The 14,773-nt window shown below is 40.9% G+C and overlaps 2 protein-coding genes and 1 pseudogene across 3 annotated transcripts; 1 reads left to right on the forward strand and 2 right to left on the reverse strand.

Annotated features, from left to right (window-relative positions):
- Positions 1-229: 229 nt before the first annotated feature.
- smim10l3 (small integral membrane protein 10 like 3) lies at positions 230-1,793 on the reverse strand. Its single transcript, XM_089018778.1, has 2 exons — positions 1,393-1,793; positions 230-1,081 (listed from the first exon to the last, which is right to left on the reverse strand). The coding sequence occupies exons 1-2, from the start codon at positions 1,570-1,572 to the stop codon at positions 1,061-1,063; spliced, it is 201 nt and encodes a 66-aa protein (XP_088874904.1). The 5' UTR covers positions 1,573-1,793; the 3' UTR covers positions 230-1,060.
- Positions 1,794-2,673: 880 nt separating this feature from the next.
- Positions 2,674-8,311, forward strand: LOC148885819 (ras-related C3 botulinum toxin substrate 1-like; annotated as a pseudogene). The gene is made up of 6 exons (XR_016118162.1): positions 2,674-3,002; positions 4,201-4,272; positions 4,814-4,932; positions 5,013-5,075; positions 6,672-6,831; positions 7,045-8,311. The product of XR_016118162.1 is annotated as a ras-related C3 botulinum toxin substrate 1-like (transcript).
- Positions 8,312-9,054: 743 nt separating this feature from the next.
- LOC148885820 (winged helix repair factor 1) lies at positions 9,055-14,734 on the reverse strand. Its single transcript, XM_089019656.1, has 7 exons — positions 14,599-14,734; positions 14,168-14,263; positions 13,928-14,070; positions 13,478-13,713; positions 12,698-12,795; positions 9,883-10,030; positions 9,055-9,246 (listed from the first exon to the last, which is right to left on the reverse strand). Exons 2-7 carry the CDS (start codon positions 14,259-14,261, stop codon positions 9,201-9,203), a joined length of 765 nt encoding a protein of 254 aa, XP_088875782.1. The 5' UTR covers positions 14,262-14,263; positions 14,599-14,734; the 3' UTR covers positions 9,055-9,200.
- Positions 14,735-14,773: the final 39 nt, after the last annotated feature.

Consider the following 14,773-nt stretch of genomic DNA (forward strand, 5'->3'; position numbering starts at 1 on the left):
CTGGACGAAGGGGCAATGCTTCAAATTGTAGAAATATTTAGCTCTTATTTAGTAAATTAGTAAAAATAGTAATTACACAAAGATTTGAATCCTATGCAGGTAGTTACATTAATCATGTATATTTTATTTAACATTACAGGATTTAAAAAATCAGTTGTTATTTTTAAGATATTCAAGCCACAAGGTAGGCTGTTTACATAAGGTAGGAAAACAGTGTCAGCACATGACATTCACAAAGTTGCACTTTATTGCTGGCTGTTTTTTAACCATAAAAAACTTTCAGACAACTGCCTTCAAGCGTGCTGACTCTGCTCGACTCTGATGACTGTCGAGTGCTGAGGCGCTTCGCTCATGTGATGTCACTACAAGCAAAACAGCAAACATGTGTTCGTTCAATGTTGTCAACTCATATCTCGATTAATTTTAGGCATTTTTCTCCACAACTTTTCCAGGGTGACAATCATGAACATTTCGAAAATCCAGAATTCCGGGATAATCCAGAGGACTTTCATCTCTGGATGAAGTTCAACTGTAAAATGAGAGGCACACAGGCAACTCAAAGTGTTTGTGAAGGAAACAGAGCTTGATATAGTTCGGTTGTATTTAACTTTTAAGTTGCTTTTGTAATATTTTATTAACTACAGTTTCCCCATATTTAAGTACAGGTTTAATGTTCATACAGTGGCCAGTCTCATTGTGCATTTTAGAATGCCCTTGAAATTTCATCTAAAAGGCCAATATACCATTTAAAAATAATAATTTGTGTACGTTGATAGTGGATGATCATACTTTGACATCCATAGAACAAAAGGCAGTGTCACGCAAGAGGGGGGAAAAACAGGGCAGCTCCTGAATCTCAAACGGGACGGTTTGTCCCCACTGACAAGTCATCTCCAGGTATGCCAATGTGAGCGTCCCCCCCAAAAAGGCACTGGACTCGCCGAGTAAGGGCGAGAGGAAAGGGTGTCCACTGCCTTGCTCAGCCAACTGGTGGCGAGCGCATCCTCCTCCTCATCAGGAATCTTGGCGTTCGGTCCAATCAGAGTCATGGAGGCCACCGTCAATGGATCTCAATGTGGACCTGCCAATAGACAAGTAACGGGAAAGAAACGAAACGGTTTGTATTTTGTAACTTGTCATGATTTGCAACCTATTCATGCCACAGCAACTATTCTGACAGTCTTTAACAATGACTCCTTTGCAAAATATATTTTTAATTTCAAATGGAGGATAAAGGTAAATACTGGCTCGATAAAGGTAAATAAAAACGAAATGAAGAAAACCCATTAAAAACACGTTAAGGCACTCGCAAACTACCCTAATTGTTTCTTTTTACATGTGATGGATACAAATGAATGAGTTGTTTGGTGCTGTTGTGTCCACTTGACGTACCTGAAGTCTGACATTAAACATCATCGAGGCGACGAGGTAGATGTAGGGGAATCGGATACGCAGTCGCCAGGCCAGATCGAAGAATATCAACAAAGTCCTGGTCAGGCCTTTGGAAAACACTCCGTAGGTGCGCCCCGCGGTGCCCGAGAAGCGGAGCACCAAGTGAGACAGCCCCGTCATAGAGACCAACTAGTCAGCCCCAGAGGCTCACTCGGCGGGGGCAGCGCGGAAAGAGGAGACGGCACAAGAGGGACGATTCATGACTTATCCCGACACCGAATGACACCTACGTGCAACTGTTGACATCGGCTTTGTCTGACTTGTTGTGCTGGCAGCGGTGCTCCACCCTCGCCGCTGCCTTTTTTCTATTTCTCCTAAACGGTGTTGTTGTCATTCGTAGGGGATGTACATTGCTGCTACACCTGATTTACCCCCGATTTTAGACTGTCAGGATAAAAGTCGCATAGAAAGTACAGTATTCATGATGACTAATACTACTGTATTTTGTAACGTTTTTCTTCGAATCGCCCCCTCAAGAAAAGGTGTCTTCATTCTTAAGGGCTTTATTTTGTTCATTGAAATGCCATCTAAAATGTTTGCCTAATCTATTTAGGGCCTTCATAAGTGGCACCACATTGTATAGGTGTCAAACTTGGGCCCTGGAGGGCTGCTCTCTACAAATATGTAATCGTAATATCCACCCATATATTTTCAAAGCCTCTCTCAATTGTCACTGTGTGAAAGGTGGGCTGCACTCTTAACAGGTTGTCAGCATATTTCAATAAACTGACAACTGTGTCCCGGGATCAAAACACTTCGCTTTCACAACATTTGTGGTGCTTTAATGCACAATACAACCAGAAATCCACTAAATAAGCCTTCATAAGCATTCACATAATAAAATAGAAAACAAAAAAAAATCGTTAGATTGTTTATGACTTCCTGGAAAAAGGAAACAACCTGAAAGACTAAATTCCGGTTACTCATTGCTGCTACATCGAAGATGCGCCGGCGTGACGTCATGTGTTACACATAAAGTCGTCCGCCTGGCATTTTTCTTCCGCACCTTTATACACCACCTAATCCGAAATTACCTTTTTGTTCAAATACTAGTGCACATTAACATGTTATTTTAATGATATACATGGAAATGTTCGCATTTGATCGAGAGGGAAAATTATTTCCAAGACAACAAGTCTTGGGCGACATAGTCATGTCAAACCGGATGTACCTACGTGTGGCGGCAGTGGAATTGGGTTTTTTTTCCGCCCCCCTCCCCTCCCCGTCTTCTTCTCAGGGGTGGTGGCTGCTATTTTGCTTCGTGAGCTTCCAGTTCGACAGCATGGGAATGTAAGCGAGGAATCTACCGAATCCAAGTTGCGTCAAACTGCTCTATAAGTTGTAGCGACTTCGCCGACAGCATCTTTCTGAATCTCCGGAACACTTTGACTGGCTGGAGCGAAGCTTGCAGTGGATTAGAGCGGACAAGCCATAGCGGACAAAGGGAAGACTTGCGAGCTAACGTCGACTAGTTCCCGGAGCAGATCTTAACATTCCACTACCGAGTACGGCGCAATGCAGGCCATCAAGTGTGTTGTTGTCGGGGACGGGTGAGTCAATTGAGATAGATCTATTGTATGTATTTATATCTATATACCAATATATCTTTTTAATGTTACCCAATTTGGCTGTTGAAATGGTTCGATCTTAAAAGTTATCTCGTTCGTATTATCATATATCACGTTTCAATAACTGTCTACTTATTACACTTGCCCCGCCAAGTTGCCACTCATATTGCACTCTGCAGTCGTTATTGTCTTGCATTTATTTAGTTATGCAAAAGCCTTGTCGGCCACCGTATGTTTGCATTCCTTCCCTTTGGGTGCGATATGTCAGAACGCGTGGGAGCTCGCGCACGCGCCCAGTGTTCTGGGTGTGGTGGTGGTGTTGGATGCCACAGGAGCAGAGTCATGTGTGGATCTGCTGCTGCCTTTCTCTCTTCCTTCCTTCCCTTTCACCTTGATTTTTGACACAGCGTCCGCCCACCTCAGCAACACGTACGCAAGACGTTGGAAAATTCCAATTTTGAGATGAGCTACTTACTTGCGAATACACCGTTTGCTGGCTGGCTTTTGTCATTTTTCCAATATGGAGTAAAATCAAACTGGTACATATGTCATCAGAAGTTAAAAAGAGAGCTACTGATGAGCAATAATCGTGTATGTTCTTTTAAAGTGCTGAATAAGTATAATCAAAGGTATTCACTGGACAAAATAAAATTGGGTTAAAAAAGAGTTTACCTTTCAGGATATTTGACCGACACAGTACAGTAAACTAACAAGTTGTCCTAGTGGAAGTTCGCTACTGTACAGTAAGCCTGAAAGAGGGGGTGGGGGGTGGATCCCAGAAAGGGAAATTTAGAAAATAGTTTTGTAAATTAAAAATCAATTACATATCAAAGTCCTGAAATATTTTCCAGGTGGTAATTTTACAATTACATAAGCTTTATGTACTGTGTCGATTATAATGACCTGTCAAACCAGTGGAATGCTGTGTTCAACTTGTTTGACAGTTCATCACGATGCACTAAAAGTAAAGTTACTCTCCATTTGCGTTTGCCTGACAGATTTAAAAAACAGATTTGACATCGGTCTCTTGTGTTTTTTTGGGGGGTGAAGTGAACGCTTCTTATTTTTCAACTGCATTGAGTTTACAAGTCCAGCAGATGGATTTTTTTTTCTGTCTGTCTGAATCATAAAGTGTCCAGGACAGCTGAGCATTGGTTGATTTTCTCCATTCTCGCCGCAGAGCCGTGGGTAAGACCTGCCTGCTCATCAGCTACACCACCAATGCCTTTCCCGGAGAGTACATCCCCACTGTGTGAGTAGTTGTTGTTCTCTTCCTCCTCATTACCGCCACAGCCCTCCCATTACTGCATTTGTGGCCAGAGATAAATCGGCCTGTCAAGATGCAAATCTCTCCCGCTCGCCCAAGTCTTCTGATCATTTTCCAACGTTCTAAGGAGCTGCTTGAAATTCAGGAAATGGTTGACATTTTTTCTCAAGTATTTCTCAAGGTTTGGAAAGTTCTTGAATTATTGGATCAATTGGAAAAAAGGTTCCATGCTGCTCGCAGACTGATTAGTTTGCTTGTGAAATCTTGAGCAACAAAATTTGAACAATAAAGATGCCGAGACTAAGTCAGCATCTGCTTGAGTGTAGAAAAGAACCTTCCTAAATGTATAAACGCAAAAGGACAGCAATTGTGTGTGACTTAAATCAACTAATCTGTTCTTGGGGGGCGCCATCGCGAAGGAAAGCAAGCGAAAGGCTAGAGAGCCCTAATCTAACAATCTTCCCCAAAATCGGATTAGACTAAAGGTTGAATGAGTCCTTGAAAAATATTTGCACACTTCTCTCAGCTTTGACAATTACTCCGCCAATGTGATGGTGGACGGCAAGCCAGTGAACTTGGGCCTTTGGGATACGGCAGGACAGGAGGACTACGACCGACTGCGTCCCGCTCTCCTACCCACAGACGGTAGCTACCGGCGCATCACACTCGCGCAACCATGTTTGCATTTTACACTGTGACCAGAGTGTTTCTGCCCCACCCGCTAGGATGTGTTCCTCATCTGCTTTTCGCTCGTGAGTCCGGCCTCCTTTGAAAACGTCCGTGCCAAGGTGAGTAAGTGGAGTACCACCTGGATCCGTTTTACGGCCCATCAAATAACAAATAAAAAAATAAATAAAATATAACATTGCATGACTATCGTATTTTCCGGTGTCTAAGGTGCACCAGAGTATAAGGCGCACCCCCAAAGAATGGTGTATTTTCAACCTTTTCCCAAGTATAAAGCGCACCTTCAATGAATAAACAAGGGTTCCAAAAATAATATATAAATATGCAAAAGTTTTCCAAATACAGTGAGACCTCAACTTACGAACTTAATTGGTTCCCAGACAGAGTGTGTAAGGCGAAAAGTGTGTATCTCCAAAAAAAAAATTACCATAGGAAACCATTAAAATGGGAATAATCCGTTCCCGGGTTTCCATAAAATATACTTTTCAACCAAATAAGCCTTAAAACTACACACAACATACCTTATTCTATGTATAATAAATGTGCTATTGTATTGTAATGAAAGAAATACACTGCATTGTATCATAAAGTCACTTTATTTGCATTTGTGATGGTCATTTATCGCTTGATGGAATGGCGTTGGAGGTCCAAGGTCAAAGGGAATTGCTGTTTGGAAAGAAAGGCGCATTACATGATGACTGTAATTAAAGAAATAAACTCTGTAATTAAAGAAATAAACTGTGCTGTAAAATATTGATGGTCGTTGATGGCTTATGGAAGGAGAGTCACCTTCCATAAGGGCTGTTGGTAACTTAACCTCTGGTGCTGTTCGGTCGTGTGCTTCCGCCGAAGATCACTCCACTAGAGGATGCCTTTGGCCAGGAAATAACTTGTGACTTGAAGAAACTTAAGAAATACTGCCATTAAACTGTTAGAATTTTTATTAGCAACGTGTGGATTCATGATAACCTCGTAAATTTGCAATATAATTTGCTATTTTTGCTAGCTTCGGAGCTGTCCAACCTCTGTCCATCTATTCTTGAAAAGTCAGTCTTGAAAATGGGTTTAAAAGTAAATCTGCAAGCAAATCAATTTCTTCTACTCCGTCAGCTATTGTGGGTTGACAAAACCACTGTTAAATCAACACAATATATTTGCTTATGCAGCTTGCTACAAATAGTGTGCTAGCTCTGACCGGTATACAGTGATACCTCGGTTTACGCACCCCTTGGTTTATGAACGTTACATTTATGAAAATGTTACCTTGGCATACGAACTTTTTTTGTACACGGACCTGCCTCAACGAGTGATGTGTCGTTCGCGACCGAGCCCGTTCTTCTAACAACAAAATGGCAGCCGACTGGAAACAAATGATGGCTGAAATGTTAACATGCTTCAATACGAAAACACACATCTGGAAGCAGCACAATAGAGGAAAAGCAATGAAAGGAAGCTGAAAGACAATTTGGAATTATTTTTTTAGTCTGTGATTCAGATATTTTTAGACCAGCAGGTAAGGCTTTGCAGGCCCTGGTGGCCCACCGCTGACTATTTCTTTATTTTGTTGTGAATGGAGCCAAAATGTTTTGGTATCAGTCAGCTCTAAATGTTATTTGGTTTGTTTTTTTGTATTTTGTTGACGATTCAACTGTGGTTGTAATGTCAATTTACTAAACTCTGATAACCTTGACCGGCAGTGGTACCCTGAAGTGAGACACCATTGTCCCAACACCCCCATTATCCTGGTGGGGACCAAATTGGATCTGAGAGATGACAAGGAGACCATGGAGAAGCTAAAGGAGAAGAAACTGGCTCCAATAACTTATCCCCAAGGCCTGGCCATGGCTAAAGAAATTGGTTAGCAACTTGCTTTTTAACTTCCATCTTTGTTTTTTTTTTTTTTCAAAGTCCAAGTGGATATTTTGCAATTGTCTCATTTCAATTCATCACAAAGCTGCTCCGCCAGTATACATCCACACTTGTCGCATCGAAGTGGCGATTTGACAAAGTGGAGAACGTGGGACCCCAACTATATCAAATGTTTGACGCCACACGTTTGTGTTCAATCAGGTTCCGTCAAGTACCTGGAGTGCTCCGCCCTGACCCAGCGCGGCCTTAAAACGGTGTTCGACGAGGCCATCCGTGCCGTCCTGTGCCCGCCAACCATCAAGAAAAAGTCCAAAAAGTGCAGCCTCCTCTAAGATTGGACCTTATACCCGTGAAAGAGACAGGGAGAAATGACGCCAGTATACAATACCCACCAAAATGACAATGTACTTTTTGCTTCCTGTAAAACGTAGCTGCAGCGGTTTTCGCGACTATGCCCCCCCCCCCCCCCCTCCCTCATTTCAACATTGAGAGGATTGTAACGTTGTGTACTGTAAGGACAATAATGAAAATGTCAAACTTCATTGAGGCCTTAAGTTAGATCCATTTGCCTCCCCACCCCTAGCCCCCAACCTCACTCTCATTTTGTTTACAGTCTGGGTTCTTGTCAGTGGGGAAATGCATCCACGCTGCTATTTGTTTGCCCCCACGATCAATCGTTTGCAAATCCCTCACCAGCAGTTGCGTTTCTTTTTTTTTTAACACCAACAGTGCTATTAACCTTCACACACCTAAACCCACATGAGCAATTTTCTTCCCCCTCTCCCCAGACGTGTCTCAAACCATGTCACAGTGTAGATTTTTGGAACAGTTGGTGGTGGGGAACAAGAGCACCATTGATGCTTTTTGGGCATTTATCAGCAACCTTTTTTTTGTTGCCCTTCTTTATTTTGAAATCGCATTACTACTGGCAAAGTGAAGTCACTCTTAAGACGATGAGCATTTGTGCCTGTTAGTCAAACAAAGCTACTGTCGTTTCTGGCGTAGTAGGCGGTGTACTCCTCTTTGTTATAATCAAGTGGTTTGATTTGTTTGATTTTTCTATTTTTATTTTGTATCTTACACTCCACCTACTGTATTGTTGGACTAACACTATGAATATGCTTTTATTATTTGTCTGTCACCTCTTTTACAGCTTACGCGACTTTCACCTCCCGACCAAGCCTTTCTGTGTAATGACACCGATGGCATGTATGTGCAACTTATACTGAAAAAAAATGTTCAAATTAGGATCACAACATTTTCAGTTTTGTTTGCCTCTTCACAAAGTGTATTTAAACTACTAGTACAAGGAGTTAAAGAACACATATGCTCATCTGTTTTTTAATGTTCAGAGATCAAGCTGTGCTTTAATTCAAGCCAATGTCATGACTCCTTTTACAGATACAAAGCTATTGTCACTTTTTTTTCTTTGTTTTTGAAAAAGCCAATAAATTTCAATAAAATTGAAGGTTGCGTGATCCATCATGTTCACCGCCGACCCCAAAGGTTGACGGCAATAGCTAAAAATGTGTTACGTACACACACACATTCTTCATTCATTGGCAATATTAATAAAAACCATTCTACACCAAAGTAAGATGCACAAAAACAATCATTTCAAACTCATGTTAACTCATTTACTGCCAGATGTGCAAAATGTGACACTCCAGTGCCAGGGTTTTTGTCATTGCCACTCAAATTCCAGGACCCACAGAATATTGAGTTTAAGGACTACATAAACATTCAATGCAGCATAAGAAACCTTAGACTCTTCTTTCATCACAAAAAAGGAAATTCCTAAGTTACATGGGTCTGGAGTAATATAAGGTGTAAGTGGCAGCTGTACAAAAGGCAAATGCTGCTCCTTGTGGAAAGGAAAAAAACATCGCCAGAGGTCCAATCAGCACTTTATCGGCACCCGCCGCAAGAAAAAGCAAAACCCGAACAAATTCAGGAATGACGCTCCACGTCATATTTTCAATTCCCAAATTCGTGAATGGCAGTGAATGAGTTAATAAAACCTAAATTAAACTGCTGAAATAGTGTGAGGGTGCCGCTGCAAAACAATTACCACTTTCCTGTTAGCAAATTTGATTACATTTTGGCTGAGTGATCCATATTAAAAAGTGTTTAAAAAGTCATGAAAGTGTTTCACTTTCATGACTTGACTGAACTTTGCGGCGCCGAGCTATGAGCTGTTGTGACAAAACATAAATCATAATCATGACTTTTATTACATAAATCAAAAACCTGACAATGTCAAGAACAGCAAGTATATTTTATGAACCCACAGGGTTTTAAAAAGTTGTACAGACATCAAGATACAGATCCGAGGTGAGCAGCTCCTTGTCACTACTTCAGGAGTCAACAAATCGGAGTAAAGTTCCTGAAGTAGTTGGAATGCTAGAGAGGAGAGGGGAGAAAAAAGAAAACAGTTGTCCACTGTAGTAACGGCTTTCCTCTGAAGCAGCGTTCGGGAACCTATGGCTCTTTTGATGATTACATCTGGCTCGCCGCTAAAATTAAATACATATTCTCGCTTTTTCGCTGTTCATTTCCGGTTTGGGCGGCAGTTGGCGGAAAGCGCATTTTTGATTGGATGATACTGACCTATGGCCGTTGATGTCGAAACAGGGTAAACACCCCCTTTTAAATAAGCCTGATGAGTAAAAAAAAAAACAACGAAGGATTCGCCTTTATGGAGAGAAAAAGTTCTGCCGTGATTCTAATTTGCAATTAAACAATACCATGAATGAAACAGTTGAATATCAGTGGCACTTTAACAAGCCTCAAGCTAACGTTAGCATCAATATACTGTACTTCTGCGAGAGACAGCAGAAAGCAAGGGTGCAAGCAAATGAGCAGATGTGCAGGCTAGCTAGCAGTAACCGGCAAGTTGACTTTCATTCCGATCGTTTGGCTGGATTTTTTTAACAATTATGAGGAACGGAAAAGTATTCATAAAAAAATAACGTAAAAGTAGAACATAAAAAGTGGCGAGACGGCAAGCGGGAAGATACAAAGCTGCCGTTTGTTTACCTGTCCACCAACTCAGCGCCGACAAGATCGTGGATGTGGTACTTGATGTGGAATTTCACTTGCGAGGTGGTCCGCCGCCCCTCAAGCTCAGCCTGTAACGCCTCTCCGTACCTGGACTTCTTCACCATGCCCAGCACACCTTTCCGACCTGGCAGAGGGTGGCAAGGGGTTATTGGGGGACACCGTTTGATAGAGTGCTTATGCACATTGGTAAACATATTATGTTATTCCATGTTTAGCTTAGTACATATTATGTTATTGCATGTTTAGTTTAGTCTATGTGGATTTATGAAGCTTATTAGTTGAATAGTTGTGAAAGCAGAATGTAACAAGTGTCAACTTTCAGTCTAAATGTTCTCCCAACATTTGTCCGTAGCTGATTGGACAACTGATCGCTGCTGTGTATTTTTAAACTGATTGAGCGGGCGGGCTTTATCTTCTTGTTCTTCTTGCTCTTCTTGTGTGCTCTTGGCTCCCCGCTCCGACGAGAGATGTGCTCCTTTTGTTTCACGAGAATAAAGTCGTTTTTTCTGTTCACCATCTATCGTCCCCGCTGGTATTTCATCACAGAACTTCGTTGAACACCGAACCAGATGAGAAACAGGAATTAGAAACCAACACCGTTCTACCGTCGAATGATACTGTCAAACTTATCATCGTTATGTCACGCATACTGCACTTCTTTTTTTCTCCCCCACTCATTTGAATCCTCCCATAGCTAGATTAATATTTTTTTTTTACTCTTTCACTGCCATTCCCGAATTTATTCGGGAATTGAAAATGTGACGTGGAGCGCCATTCTTGAATTTGTTCTGGTTTTAGTTGTTCTTACGGAGGGTGCCAAGAAAGCGCTCGTCAGACATGTGGCAATATTATTTTTCTCTTCCACGAGGGGCAGCTGTACAAAAGGCAAATGCACTAAGGTTTCTTCCGCTGCATTGATCATTTATGTAGTCCTAAAACTCAATATGTATTCTGTGGGTCCTGGAATTTGAGTGAAAATGACAAAGGCACCTCTGAATAAAATGTATTATTAATTATTAATTATTAATGTGATACCACAGCTAACGAAATTAATTGGTTCCCAGAAAGTGTGTGTAAGGTGAAAAGTTTGTCTGCCAAACATTTATTTCCCATAAGAAACCATTAAAAATGAGAATAATCTATTCCCAGGTCCCCATAAAACATCATTTTCTACTAAATAAGCCTTAAAGGACAACCGACGTCTCCGGCCAAATTGTGTCCATAATTTGTAAAATCACTTCAGATGACTTCTACTGAGCGTATTTTACAAAGATTCCACCGCATATAGCTATATTATACGTTTTAAGACTCGCACTGAATAGTCTTGTGTTTGAGTTGTGACGAGTCCTGGCGTCATGTCATGGAAGGAACGCCCCTGACCGAGAAAGGACACACAATGCATTTTGCAGTACTTTGTTTGGTCTGAAAACTTCGTGTTGATCCGTGTTGATGGCGAAATTAGAAGGAAAACACATAAATAACACATTGGTGAATTGTTGTGTGTTGCCCCAAGACAACTATTTGATATTCGTTGACACATTCCCAGCAGACAAATCAGCCCATTTCCAACGGAGCTTGGGTGCCATCTACTGCATTTTCTGGGACGCTACATTGCTGTCATTGACGGCTCAAATTGATATGGGAGGACTCCTTTAATCGATTGCAAACATTTATGCTTTCCTCTTCAGCACTATTTGAATCATATTCATAACTGGAGGAGTAACAAGAAAGCATCTTCTCCGAATATGAGGCCATTGTTTTGATTCTCGAGCAAGGCAAGACTTGTGTGTTTGTGACGTCTTGCGTGACGTCACAAACTGGGGGCGGAACTTTCTGAAAATGCCCATTTCGCAGCTCAATTTTTTTGCAGTTTAAGCACACTTTCAGTCATTTTTATTGGTGTTTTGCATTTGACTAAAAATATCAGCCTGCGTGTTTTGGGTATTTTAGATGCTATAAAAGGTTTTTCTGATGTTAGGAAAAAAAATGGTGTCGGTTGTCCTATAAAACGACACAAAATATAGCTTATTTTATCGATAGTAAATGTGCTATTGTATTGTAATTAAATAAATAAACTGTCCTGTATAATAAAGTTGTTTTATTTACCTTTGTGATGGTCGTTGATGTAGTTGCCTCTTAATGATATCCGAGTGAAGTTGCCGTGCTTTCTCGGCGATAATACCCTAACTCACACTGTCCCCTGCTAGCTGCTTCTCATTCATCCAAATCAACAGAAGTTTTTCAACCTCTTCTATTGCCTGAGACTGTTGCTTAGACAACACAGAAATATCCTTAGCCACACGTAGCAACGGTCGACTTAGCATACTGGTACCGGGATGCGAAGTCACACAAACGCAAACCTCTTTTGTGTTTTTCGATGATCTCCTTCTTCTGTTCGACCACAATTTTCTTTTGTGTCGTCTTCGGCTTAACACTTGCCTGTTGCGGGGTCTTTTTCGGTACCATAATCCCAAAAGTATCTTCGATAACAAACCACGTCCGCACCGAAAGAATGAGGGTGAGGAAAATTAGTCAGCCAGCCACCGTGGCGCTGTGTGGTTTGGTTCGTCCGCCGAAAACTGGTTCGTATGCCAAGATTATATTCTCACAAATTTAATGTTCGTAAGGCAAAACGTTTGTGAGCTAAAGCGTTCGTAAGCAGAGGTATCACTGAATTATTATTATCATTATTATTATTATTATTATTATTATAAAAACTGTGCCACTGGAGTTGACACATTTTGCACATGTCTGGCAGTGAATGAGGTAATAAGAAAATTAAATCACCCACCTTGTATGAAGTATTTGGTGAACTTGCCAGAGTTGGGAATGGAGAGCCACCAGCTGCCAGCGTCCCTCACAGTCAGTACCCCAGCTTTCACGAGTTGACTGGAAGGCAACAAAACCATTCAATGGACCTTTTATGAATGCTCATTCCTATTCTGTGGTATCAAGGCGAATCCTAGCAAAATTTAATTCAAATAGTGCTTATTTAAATATTGTATGATTTACCATAGGGGTGTCAAAGTCATTTTTTGCCGCAGGCCACATTGTAGTTATTGTTTCCTCTTGAGGGCCGTTATGAATTTGGGGAACCCATTAGAATGTTTAAATCCCTTCAAATATTACATATAGAGCACACAGCAAATTAATGAATAACTCGTTTTCAAATCTGAAGTCAAGAATAATGACTTTTATTGTGGTTAACATCCAAAAATATGAAATTTTGGCTCAGATTTTAGCAATCATCATGGAATTTAACAAGTTTGATTTGCTTTCGTGGGCCGAAAAAAATGATGTGGCGGGCCGGATTTGGCCCGCGGGCCTTGACTTTGACACCTGTGATTTACAATAAAACAACACATTCATACATTTTCTATCATACCTATTCTGGAGCCTATACCGAATACTACGCTGTTATATTTATCTCACAAAGGCAATTCTGAAGAACATACAAGAGAGGGAATTGAACCCACTGCAAAATATGTAGCTATGTGAACCGCTACATTACCAAAATCCTTAATTCCACCATTAAGTCTTTCACAGGGTAGCGATTTTTTTCTTTACATACGTGATTTCAGCATCCGTGAAGAGGAACTCCCTGATCATCTGGTTTTTGTTGAAGCTCAGATCTGTGCAAGGTGACAACACTTTTGCCAAGAATTTGTCCACCGTCGGTCGAGTCGCTTTGCCCTCTTCTCCGGCCAACACTTTGGTCTTGTAGTCGGACGTGAAAACCAGGCCAAATGCGTCGGCATCAAAGCCGAGCTGGAACATGAGCAGCTCCCCATTCTCGCACAGCTTATTCTGAAGGTGTTTAGTTTGTTGTTTTACAGTGAGACTGCATACAGGTATGATTTGAAAACAAAGCAACTTATTCCACAAATAAAACAATTTCTGCGAGAAAAATGACATTTTTGTTTCATGAGGTTTTTGTAAAAAAACGTGTCACAGATATGACAACCAGGAACAGAAATGGGCAATCAGATTGAGAAGGAGGAAAGTGGGTGAATCAACATACCACTTCTTTGTCCACCAGAGTCTTGTCATGGTGAATGCTGTACAGTTGGTGCTTGAGTACAATTTGAGGCAATGTGTCATTGAAAAGCTTTCTGGGGAACAGCGTCATGAGGTACTGCAGGCTCGCTCGAACATCAGGCGGATCTTTTGGATCAGAAGGTATTACTAGTTGACCGTATTCTTACCACAGCATGCTTCGTGAAAAACAACAACTAAAGGTCCATAAAGCTATGGCACTTACCTTGTTCATCACTCTTGATACCAAACTTCTCTGCAGTGGTTCGTCTTTTTTTCACCTTGAAAATGTCGGAAATGAGAGCTCGTTTTCTATTCATACCTGGAAAAGTAGAAAATATGGAACTTCTGTTACAATAAAGACATTGTTATTCTAATTGTAACAGTGATACATGTCACTGGCGTTCTTTCCGAACATGGAAAACAAACTAATTATTTTTGGGGGCAAAAAAGCTCTAAATTTAAATGTTAACTTTTTGGAACACAAACGAATTATCTTTCCAAAAAAATCTAAAGTTAAATGTAAATTGGACTCATTTAAACAAGAATGGCCTGAAGTGGAATAGCAAGTCAGTCCAGACATACTTGTATTATTTTAACTACGCTGTGTATCATAAACTCTAAAAAAGTGTAATTTATTTTTCGTCAAGGTCTTACCTGAACAGTTAGTATTGGCAGAAGTACACACAAATACATAATTACTATTAAACAACGAGTCGCCACGGTTAGCTTAAACGTCTATTTTGCGACGTTCTCCTGGTCTTCTTCTGTAAAAGAATGAGTCAGGCCATTTGAAGATACTGCCCTCTCTGGTCACAATCGTAATTACATT

Source organism: Hippocampus bargibanti, linkage group LG17 (assembly GCF_051943395.1).
Source record: "Hippocampus bargibanti isolate YZ-2025 linkage group LG17, ASM5194339v1, whole genome shotgun sequence".
NCBI lineage: Eukaryota > Metazoa > Chordata > Actinopteri > Syngnathiformes > Syngnathidae > Hippocampus > Hippocampus bargibanti.